The 11705-nt window shown below is 38.0% G+C and overlaps 3 protein-coding genes across 5 annotated transcripts; 2 read left to right on the top strand and 1 right to left on the bottom strand.

Annotated features, from left to right (window-relative positions):
* Positions 1-469: 469 nt before the first annotated feature.
* On the bottom strand, positions 470-2897 carry LOC112194852 (peptidyl-prolyl cis-trans isomerase CYP18-2). Its single transcript, XM_024335091.2, has 6 exons — positions 2743-2897; positions 2553-2648; positions 2391-2452; positions 2159-2292; positions 1542-1626; positions 470-786 (listed from the first exon to the last, which is right to left on the bottom strand). Exons 1-6 carry the CDS (start codon positions 2812-2814, stop codon positions 741-743), a joined length of 495 nt encoding a protein of 164 aa, XP_024190859.1. The 5' UTR covers positions 2815-2897; the 3' UTR covers positions 470-740.
* A 26-nt stretch (positions 2898-2923) lies between these two features.
* Positions 2924-6686, top strand: LOC112194851 (mitochondrial fission protein ELM1). Of its 3 annotated transcripts, none has more exons than XM_024335090.2 (11): positions 2924-3129; positions 3224-3338; positions 3464-3533; positions 3748-3844; positions 4472-4534; positions 4623-4749; positions 5113-5225; positions 5301-5364; positions 5800-5893; positions 6003-6111; positions 6419-6686. In XM_024335090.2, exons 1-11 carry the CDS (start codon positions 2992-2994, stop codon positions 6518-6520), a joined length of 1092 nt encoding a protein of 363 aa, XP_024190858.1. In that variant the 5' UTR covers positions 2924-2991; the 3' UTR covers positions 6521-6686. The 3 variants fall into 3 exon arrangements, with proteins under 3 accessions (XP_024190858.1, XP_024190856.1, XP_024190857.1); XM_024335088.2 differs by having other exon boundaries at positions 2929-3129; positions 4385-4534; XM_024335089.2 differs by having other exon boundaries at positions 2933-3129; positions 3235-3338; positions 4385-4534.
* An 838-nt stretch (positions 6687-7524) lies between these two features.
* Positions 7525-8807, top strand: LOC112194923 (casparian strip membrane protein 1). The gene is made up of 3 exons (XM_024335177.2): positions 7525-7877; positions 8074-8197; positions 8429-8807. The coding sequence occupies exons 1-3, from the start codon at positions 7618-7620 to the stop codon at positions 8642-8644; spliced, it is 600 nt and encodes a 199-aa protein (XP_024190945.1). The 5' UTR covers positions 7525-7617; the 3' UTR covers positions 8645-8807.
* The last annotated feature ends 2898 nt before the right edge of the window (positions 8808-11705 follow it).

Here is an 11705-nt window from a genome sequence, read left to right on the forward strand (position 1 = left end):
CACGCCCATACCACTTGTACAGGCATACAGCCACCATGTGGATTACAAATTAGAGAGTATGGATTTCAATCCTCTATAAAAACTGGTCCTCGTCAATAATTTATAACTTGAGGGTATACGAATGTGGAGAACTATATGCAGCAGTTAGGCATGACACTACACGCAGTTGCTATGGTTTATCACGGGATAAAAGACCATGTTCCCTTCATATTCAACTTGCTTTTCATAATTATGAACAATGGGTAAGCATGTCGTCAAAGCGGTCGAAGATAAAGAGTAAAATTCTAGCGATATAGAATTCTCTAGGTCATTGACGGACACTAGATAAAAAGAAGGAACGCAATCTCAGTTTGGCATCAGCAGACTTCGATTAACCGGAAAGTCCCAATATTGAGTTAAGTTTCGGATTTATATAAAATATTCTGAAATATTATTTAAACAGATGGTATCTTGCAAGTGAAACAGAAAATTAGCTAATACAGAAAATGCTCACAATAGACTGCATCATCTAAAAGCTGGTTTTTAAACAGTACAATAGAGATCAGCAAAATATGTCTAGTGTCAAGAGGAGGAAGGTCCACACCAGTAACACCTTCTCCATTTTCACCCTTAGTGTTCTTGTAAGCAACTGAAATGAAGACATTCATGTTCATTTGTCGGTTTATGATACAATCAATTAACTTGTTGCAATGATCACAACTGGTGAGAGACTGTAATCTCTATCAGCAGCTTTGCAATGTCTAATCCTTGACAGATGTCCGCAGTATCTTCACATCATGGACGGGCCTGTATTTTGAACAAGAGGCAGGTAAATAGAGGTGAGAAATAATGTAACTAAAGCCTCCTAAAAAAGTGTGCTAAAAGAGAAACAATTGAAACAAAAAACAGACCATTAACCACAATAACAAAACTCACAGATATAGGCATGTAAAGTATGCATGGTGGAAGCCTACAAATGGTAAACTAAGGCCTCTAAAGTCGCATACCGAGTTTTTCAAGTTAAGGTCAGATTTACCAATTGACATGAATTTCCTTTTCCCCACTTAAAACAGTACTCATACAACAAAAGAATCTCTCTGTAAAATTTATATGACAGATCATGACATAGTTCTGTAAATTATAGCTCATTATCTCACCTATTTTTAACCCTAAGTTTCTGTAAATTTACATCCTTGATCTACCTATGTCTTCTGATGCATTTTAGTTATTTTCAGAGTTGTAAATCAAGATATATATGTTCAGAAAAATCTAAACATGGACTGTTGTGCGATGCTAACACATGATGTATAAAACATCTGTCTTCACGAGAATTTGATCCTCTAAGAGGACCACCAGTGTTAACAAGCTGCACTCTAATTTTCAAATTGGTCCAAGTGTCACGAACAGAAAGAGCAATTCAGGGATCCAGCGGTCAAAACCATGAGAAATACCCAAAATCTTGGGAGGATAGTAACCATAACCAAGCAATCACAAGTAATATAGCCAATATACACCCATTCATCTGAATCAAATATGAAGGATGTAATGAAAGGAAGGCATACCTATCACTATTATCAGTTTGGACACTACCCAGTCTTTTGATGATTTCCATTCCACTGCACACTCTTCCAAATATTGTGTGTTTTCCTGAATAGAAACAGAAGCATCAGGTGAAGTGTTCTTAGTGCAGATCAATTTTACAGGAAAAAAAATTACTAATGAAATTCCCTTCATGAAGTTTTGAATGTGAATAACTCAAGTTAAGAGAAACTGATAGTTGCAAATAAGAAGATCCAGGTAAACAGTCTGAAGCCTAAGTTAAGTTGCTCATCTCAAGACAAAAACAACCCAATATCCATAGCCCTCTCCAGAATGACTGTGCAAGTCAAATTGTAAGCTGCTGATAGCAATATCAGCAGAGAAACTATTACGGCAAGTACTGTTTTTGATTTTCAATAGTCTAAATACCGATGCCTCATGCAAATAATTTATAAAAACAAAATTGAGGCAAAGCCATTACACCCGAAAATGAGTAATCACAATGTATCCAAGTTACACAATAAAGCACAAATGTCTATTACTAAGCATCGGTTCAATGCAGAATAAGTAGACGAAAGGGCAGCATACTCCCAACTAACAAAACAAAGTCTAAACATTACTCTGGCAACACCAAACTCACCATCCAGCGGAGCACACGGTGCGAGCGTGATAAAGAACTGGCTTCCATTTGAATCTGGACCAGCATTTGCCATGGACAAGATTCCAGCTCCAGTATGCTTCAACTCTGGTCTTATCTCATCTTCAAATTTTGAACTGAACAACATCATACACAACAATATCTTCAGTCTTTACTCTAAATCATAATAAAATCGGCTCTTCAAAAAAAAATAAAAAAATAAAAAAATCATTACCCATAAATGGATTCTCCACCCCTTCCAGTCCCAGTAGGATCACCACCTTGCACTATGAAATCCTAAACCCAATTCCAATTCCAACGAATCAGCAAAACCCCCCAACCCAATTTTTCACTTTTTCAACAACCAAAAATTAAACTCGGTAAAAAAAAAAAAAACCTTGATGATTCTGTGGAACTTGACATTGTTGTAGTAGCCTCTGCGAGAGAGCTCGATGAAGTTCCTGCAAGTCCTGGGTGCGTGCTTGTAGTAAAGCTGCGATTTTTTTACCACAAACAGGTCGGAAGTAAAGACACGAACTTTAGGGTTTTCGCGGTAATAAATTACTGAGTTACTGAAGAAGTTTTACCTCAACCGTGAAAGCCCCCATGGAGGTCTCTAGGGTCACCTCCGGTGCTCCTCCTTCTGCACTCGCCCACATCTTTCACAAAAAACCCAGCACTCTCTCTAGCTAGAAGAACCTGAAAGGGTTTTAAACAAAACCCTTTTCCAAATACGACACGCCGTTCTGTCACACGACTTGTCGTTTTGTTCAACCCTGTGGTTTAAGGAAGCGCAGAGAGAGTAGAAAAGTGGAGGCTGTTTGGGGAATCTGGGCATGGCGGAGATGGTACAAGGTGGGACCCAGGGAGCTATCAGACGGGCCATTGTGATCGGAAATGGGTTTGCCGGAGCAGAGAATCAGAGCATTGGCCTGGTTCGTGCTCTGGGTCTATCTGATCGTCATTCTATTTATGTGAGTATCATACATGTTTCGGATTCTTTGTAATTTGAATTGGGTTTCTGGTTTTCTTGGTTGGGTTGCAAACCCCATTTTGATTGGTTTAAAGCGAGTTACTAGACCAAGAGGAGGAATTAACAGATGGCTTCCATGGCTTCCACTTTCTCTGCATAAGAAAGTAGACTATGTCATCTCAGGGATGCCCTTTTATGCAGAAAAGATAGGTACTTTGTGTATTCAAGTTTGATTCTTAATTCTTGTTGGGGGTCCCACATGGATTTTGTATACCCCACATGTACTGATGGCTGTATTTTTTTTTTTTTCTTGCTGAATAATGGTGCTAGCTTAGGCCTCTCATCTGGTGTTGTGGAAGCTGATGCAAAGCAGATTGCAAATATGGCTCGTAACACATTTGACAAGTATGTATGCGCTGTGGTTTGCTACTTTTTTTTTTTTTTTCTGTTCTTCAATCTCAATTTAGAATTTTGTTGAGTTTGTCTATCGGATAGGGAGATGGAAGCTCATATACATATAAGACGTTACTTCAGTTTAATGGACAGGAGCTTTAGTGTTATTTTGAGTCTTGTGTAATAAGGACCTCAGTACTTAGAAAGACATTTACTTTCTCTCCAGAGACGGCCCGTTGCTGGTAGTTGCATCTGGTCGGGATACCATTCCTGTTGCAAGCGCCATAAAACGTTTAGCTCCAGAAAATGTTTTTCTTGTCCAGGTTAAAGTTCATTTCCTCCTAAGAAGAGGTGCTTATGATTATTGACTGGGAATTGCTTTATACAGATAAACAAAACTGAGGCCCTATATCAGTTTTAATACAATTGTTTTGATCTGTCCTACTTGGTTTACAATGAACTTTGGTGATAAACTTGTATATTGATTGATTAAGAAGACCAGACATCCTTCTATCTTGACTGTTGTCTAAATATATAACTCACTGTGTTTGTCACGGTAATGTAAAGATTTAGTCTTCTATTTGTGATTGTTATATTGTTCTAGAGGCGTAGGTAATTTTGTCAAAAATATAGTTTCTGTAGGTAAAATGGTACATGAGGATGTTGCTGCATGAATCAACTGGCTAGGAGAATGATGTTGTATGGTCATTTTGTTCAACCAAAAACTGATCGTTAATATCAATGTTACATTGTCCTTTTATTCAAGTATCTTTTGTTAACTTTGTAACTTGGTCGTAATGTATTGATGCATGGAAACACTAGATATCCGATTCTATCAGTTTCTCCCTGAAAATTTGTTTCAGATACAACATCCAAGGTCACATCTGCATAGGTTTGATTTGGTGATAGCTCCTCGTCATGATTATTACCCGTTGACTCCTCATGCACAGAAACAAATTCCTTGGTTTCTCCGGAGGTGGATTACCCCTCGTGAACCACCTGGCAAAAATGTGGTAAATATCTTGGTTGACTAATATTTGTAGTATTGTACAAATACATTACTAGAATAATTTTGTTGACAGGTTCTCTGTTATGATTCAGGTTCTCACCATTGGAGCTCTTCATCAGGCTGATCCTGCTGCACTTACGCGTGCCGCTTCTGCCTGGCATGCTGAACTGGCACCTCTCCCGAAGCCCTTGCTTGTAGTCAATATAGGAGGCCCTTCTGGTAAACTTTTGCACCAAAACCTCTGTTATGATTTCCATTTTGTCCTCTTATTAGGATATAGTTCTGTTCGATTTCTATGTTTATAATTCTCTTTGATATTTATGGAATTCATTACGAAACATCAAAAGTATCCTGACTTTGCTGGAGTACTGTCATTTTTTTATACTTGCAACCTGATTTTGTTAAGTCAGTATTCACTAGGTCAGACTCTTAATATATTGTCTTAAAATACTTGATTTCTTCATTTGCTGAAATTACATTTTGAACCCCACTGGCACTTTTACATTGTTCAAGCTGTTCCTCCCTGTTTTCTTTCTATTATGAAAGGTGATCAAAAGTCTTGTATATGTATTTGTTTCATAGGAAACTGTTCATATGGTGTGGATCTTGCGAAACAGTTGGCAGCTATGCTACAGAATGTTCTGTGGAGCTGTGGAAGTGTGAGAATTTCTTTCTCTAGAAGAACTCCTGAGAAGGTATAAATTCTCTTGATAGATCCTTAGAGATTTTGTCTGCGGGAACTTACTTCCTCTGGTTCATTTTTCCGATAGGTGTCCAGACTTCTTATAAGAGAATTCAGTAATAATCCAAAAGTCTACATTTGGGATGGCGAAGGTACTTATTACATTCTTCTTATAAAACATTGAACTAAAATCATTTTACCACCCTAAACTATACACCTAAAATCATTTGTGTCCCCAAACTTCTAATTTGATCACATATGCCCCTATACTCTCTAATATGATCAACCAAAGCCATTAGTAAACTAATTCATCAATTTCTTCATAAATTGGTGATGATGAGAGTCCACTTAGGGTCAGTTTTTCACTTTGGACATGTAAATGGTGTGTTTCTTGCATGATTGAAGGCCAAAATCTAGTCCGAGTGGGCAACACTATATGAAGACATTGATGGATTACTTAAGGATTTGCTATAATCAATCACATTGGAGGGTACAAGGGATGGCTATACATGCATTTATGTACCTATTTATCTATCTATGTGTGTACATAAACGGAAAAATTTAATGTTTTCTGTAATACTGCTTAGGTTGCAATCCACATATGGGCCATCTAGCCTTGGCAGATGCTTTTATGATCACTGCTGATTCAGTCAGCATGTTGAGTGAGGCTTGCAGTACTGGGTATGTTTCAAGTTTGATGATGACGAGGTTTAACTGAATGAAATTTCCTTTCAAAAATCCCATCTTATGAAGTTCTTCTGTTTCGACATTCTCTTACTTTTCACTTCAGCAAACCTGTGTATGTGATTGGCGCTGAACACTGTACATGGAAGTTCACAGACTTCCAGAACCGTCTGGAGGAACGGGGAGTAGTTCGACCATTCACTGGTAAAGAGGATGTAAGTAACTGGCCCTAGCTAATTATCATTTAAAGCAATTGTATTTTCTACTCAAAGAACCTTTAGCCGGTCCTTAGTATTTAGTTAATAAATGAGAAAGAAGTGATCTGAGCAGCTCGCTTGAATATGAGGGTGGAAAAAGCTCTCATATTCTCTACATCATGCTGTGGATCTCTATGTACAACTTATAATGTGTAAAGATCATGGTTGGATAAGAACATTGACCGTTTTTAATTTATTTGTTAACAATGTTTGCTTTCGTTTATTTATTAATGAGATTTTTCCTTTTCTTTTTTTGATTTGGTAGATGTCCAAGTGTTGGACCTATGTTCCACTTAATGACACTGCCGAGGCTGCTAGTCAGGTGATCAAGGCCCTTGCTGAGCGGGGATGGAGTATACTTATATAATGGCATAGTTCCTGCCAGTATTGAATCGGTAAAGCTCATTGGAGTCGAGTGCTTTAGGAGTTGACCCAACCCAGTTTTGTCCAATTTATCTTTACGTATGTATATAATTTGTTAGGAACTTTTGATGTGTCATCGACGCCAATGTTATTTATCTGAGTTTAGCTTAGGCCTGTAAGCTGTAACCCATAATTGTTTTCTTATATAGAAAACACTCCAAAAACAAAAGATCAAGGGGATATTCATTACCTTGAGATCAAATTTGCTAAACATGGCCTGGCCATTTGTTTCCTTTGTTTAAAAGAATGGTTTAAACTTGAAAGCAGCTCCGACGGAGTAAGTAATTGACATTTAGAGAGCATGTTTGTATCTCTTTTTCTGGTCTTTATCGTCGTAAAATGTCTGTGCCTGGAATCTTATGCGAAGCATAGAAAACATTGCATAGCAGTTAAACCCTTAACCCTAAATCTTCCCGGCACAGAAAAAGTTTTCCACAAGAGTGACCGAAATGTGAACAAAAGTCTACAAATCTAATTTGAAAAGCCTTTAATTGTATAGAAATAATATGATTACTCTGCATTTAGGGTGGCTAAGTGTGGTTTAGTTGAGTGATTAAGAGAATAACTTTCCTAGTTATAGCAGGTTGACCTTTTGACTTAAACTACATTACTCTTGAATAGAGTCCAGCCTCTCCCAGCATTATATCATCAAAAAGCTAAAGTGCATAGGCAATAATAGAAGACCAAACAAACTACCTCATTTCACCCTCTCTTCATCTTCATGGTATGATAAAAAAGTGTTCTATCCACTCCTCCTTGACAACCTATTAATATTGAAGTGGTTAGTACTTGATCCATCTAGCAGAGCATTTCTTTCACTCAAACAACTCTCCTCTTGCTCCCATTAACCGATTAAATTACAAAGTTGTATTATAATCACTATTTTTAGTCCACTAAACTCGTCTTTGCTGCACTATATAAGGTTCCCATGTCTAATTACATTCATCACAAGCTTTTTAGTCTCTCCATTTCAGCAATTCTCATCTCCGAAAGAGCTTCAATTTAAGTCTTAAGAAGATCTCTCTCTTTCTGTCAGCTAAAATGAAGAGTGAAGCAACCGCCATTGATGTTCCTGAGGCAAGCGGAGCAACCAAAGGAAAAGCACCTATTTTGACGGTTCCTAGGCAAGAGAAGGGAGGAATGAACAGAGGGCTTGGGATTATCGACTTGGTCTTAAGGATAGGTGCAATGGTGGCTGCTCTAGCTTCTGCTGCCACCATGGGGACTAGTGATCAGAACCTTCCTTTCTTCACTCAGTTCTTCCAGTTTGAAGCTAGCTATGATGACATGCCCAGTTTCGAGTATGTGATTCTCAACCTCTATCTCTTTCTCATGAAATTTTCTTTTTTCAAATATTCGATCATGGTATGAAGAAAGTCAGTGAATCAAGACGTATTACTGAATCATGTCACATCGTTTGATTAATATTCAGTCTGACAACACAACAATATTTAGTAACTTCAATCACTAATATTGGACCATTGTCTATGGATGCAGGTTTTTCTTGATAGCAATGTCACTTGTAGCTGGCTACCTGGTGCTATCTATCCCCTTCTCCATAGTAGCCATTGTTCGCCCCCATGCTGCTGGACCAAGGCTCTTGCTCCTCATCATGGACACTGTAATTTTTAAAACCTCTCGAACTTTATAGCTTTAAACTCATCCTTAGAATAATGTTCTCTTGTCAGATATATACGAACATGTTATGTTACCAGACTATCAGTTTGGATCATATATACCTTCAGAGAAGATTCACCTAATCAAAATAGTCTGGCAAGCTAAGAATGTCATACTATATATATATAATTTCCCATCAATTTTTAATCCTATCTGTGATGCTTATATTATGCAGGTGGCGCTTACTCTAGCGACAGCTGCTGCTGCGGCTGCAACATCCATAGTCTACTTAGCACACAATGGCAATGCCAGCTCGAATTGGCTCGCCATTTGCAACCAGTTTGGTGATTTCTGCCAGCAAATCAGTGCGGCTGTGGTCGCAGCCTTTATGACTGTTGTTACCTTCATGTTCTTGATTCTGCTCTCTGCTTTGGCTCTCCGAAAGCATTAGTCGAGAAGAAGATGGAGAGAAGCTCTTCAAATGATTACAATGTTGTTTGTGATTGTGTTCTGTGTTTTCTGCTCGAGTATTGCTCCTTGTGTGAATTTGGTTATAGTTGATGTAATTTACTTTGTCTAATGCCACATATTTCAATGATAATCTATGCATTCATCTTCGCTATTATTAAGGTTGCTCTTCATGACTGATTTCTTTTACTAATTTACCCCTTATATATTAAAATATTTTGAATCAAAAATAAAGTCAATTAAGAAAAGAAAAAATTAAAATTAAAATTAAAATTAAAATTAAAATTAAATTAAATATAGTGGAAACTCCCACTATTTTTAACGACCTCCACCACACACTCTTTGAAAAAAAAAAAAAAAACCCCAACTTTCCCACACACAATGTGTGCTAGTTTTATATAAGAGAACAACTAAGAGTAACTGAGTTGAAATTACCACATTTCACCTATAAATGAAAAACTAATGCAACTAAACTTTGCTATCATTTTTTTTTCGAAATTCCAACTCGGTCTCCAAATTCAAAGAGAAAGAAAGTCCAACTTTTTATTTACAATGAACATTTGTGAGAAGATGTTAATATCAGTATTTAAATAACATAAAAAAAAAAAAAACACTCTCATCCTGTTCAAATAAATCTAAAATATATGTTTGGCCCAAACTTTAGGTTACTTAGTTGTAATAGGGTTTAGAATTAGAGATATTCTCATAAATATTCATAGATATCCGATTAATTGTACTTTCCTTATACAACTTTGATTCTATGTCTTATAATTCTCTATATAAAGAGGCCCCTATTATCAATGAAAGGACGACTCAATTCTCTCTCAATTTCTGTTTTCCTTAAACACGTTATCAGCACGAGCCCTAACCTTAGTTTCAAGAAGCCAAAATCCCAAAATCCTTTTTCTGGTTCTCTGCCATTCGCCGTGCACCTCTCCTACGTGCCCATGCACCTGTTCCTGTTGTAAGCCTCTGCCCCTACTAGCCTACGCACAAGTTTAGTCACTTACCTTTGGAGCACCGAATCCACCTAGCACCGGCTTCGTCAACTGCCTTGACCAGAATTGCAAACCAGTTGCAATCCTAACTTAGGATCGATAGCATATCTCTACAACCCAACGTTGCAAGCCAAGTTTGGAGCTTGTTGAGATCTCCAAACTTAGAGTTTGTAGAGAATTTATGATCGACCACTTACGTCATTGTTTCGATCTAATCCAATACCTCTTGGAATTGAATTTCTTGGAGACGATTACGCTAAGAGATTCCTAATTTCTTGGAAGCGATTACGCTCAGGAATTTTATATGTTTTCGTAGTAGCTTTTTCGCTCCGAAACTAACCCTTTTTCTTGTTCTCTTTCGGAATGAGTAACCTGAACAAATTGGACTTTGCTCCATTGGGAACAACTGGCTCTGGATATCACAGGTGGGTTAGTGATGTCCGCCAGCATCTCAAGGCCGATGGAATCCTGGATATGATTCTCGAGCCTAGCTAGGACGTGCTAACTGTTGAGCAAGCTCAAGCTTTGGAAGAAAATAGAGCAGCCTTAGAGGCAAATAAGGCGAAAGCCATCATCATAATGACTCGTCATATGGATGAAACTCTCCAATACGAGTGTATGAATGAAGACGACCCCAGAAGGCTGTGGGTCTCACTCAAAGAAAGATTTGGCAACGTCCGTGACTCCCTGCTTCCTGATCTAGAAGTGAGATGGCATAGCCTCCGCTTCTGTGATTTCAAGTCAGTTCTTGACTACAACTTGGAAGCACTTCACATTAAATCCTTAATGGAATTCTGTGGTGAAGAGATCACAGATGCGATGTTGATTGAGAAGACACTCTCTACTTTACCTGTCTCTGCATTGATGGTTGCTAAGAACTATCAAATCGATGTTACTGCAAGACAGATCACGAGGTTTCATGAGCTCAATGGAGCTATGAATGTTGCTGAAAAGCATGATAACATCCTTGTGAAGAACTATAATTCGAGATCCCTGGAAACAGAGCATATTCTGGAATCCAATTATAGTCGGGCCCCTAAGAGAGGGCGCCAAGAGCGAAACCCTAATCTTAGGGATACTTCAGGACATTCTGGTCCATATAATTGCACTACGTGGGAAGGTAACCGCCAAAATAGGCGAATACGGAACCGAAGAGGTCAACTTGGAAAGAGAGAGGGAGGCAACGCCCCAGACCATGTTGGTGGTGCCACTAACACTAAGAGCCATCTAAATGACGTTTTCAAAGCGCCTCAATCAATGGAGTCTAAGTAAAGATATGTATGTTCTCGATGTGGAGTATCTAGTCATTGGACACACATTTGTAGAGCTCGTTACGAAATTGTCACCGCCTACAAAGCATATTATGAAGCAAGAGAAGCTCATTATGTGAAACAAGAATATCAAGAAGATGATCTAGAGTGAAGGGTTGAAGACTACAAATCTGGTTGGGATCAATAGATCGCCAATTTTGTTTAAGTCTTTATTTTTCTAAGAGATGTAATAGGCAATTGTCATATACTTTGTAGTAAATGCCATTGGTTTAGTTTTTCTTCACATAGGCTCATTCAAAATGAGTATGATGTCTAGGAAGGTTTTGAGATAAGTGGTACTTAAACGAGCTTTGCTCAACCGACATCTCTCTACTCACCTGGTCATATTTATTTAGGAGTTACCGAAAGAAGTCAAACGACTACCTTTGTTTTGCATTAGCTAGCATTTGGATTAGATTCTCCTAATGGTTAAGAGACAATGATGTACTTCGTTGGCTTATGAATAAAATTTTGAGTTCTTTTCATTATGACTCCATTTTGATTATGAGCATATTACTTTTGTGACTACGATAGCTGGGTCATCAATATTAATTCAAGGACATGGACTAACCCAAGTTTCCCTTTCCAAATGACACCTTGATTACTGTCATAGAAACTCTCTACTCTCCTAGGGCAAATCGCACCTATGAATAGTCAATGGATTTTATGCGAAAACGCATGTAGAGAACAGAAATGAGTTCCTTTGCAATACCTCTAATGATTGCGAATAAAGGCG

Source organism: Rosa chinensis, chromosome 3 (genome assembly GCF_002994745.2).
Source record: "Rosa chinensis cultivar Old Blush chromosome 3, RchiOBHm-V2, whole genome shotgun sequence".
In the NCBI taxonomy this organism is placed as follows: domain Eukaryota; kingdom Viridiplantae; phylum Streptophyta; class Magnoliopsida; order Rosales; family Rosaceae; genus Rosa; species Rosa chinensis.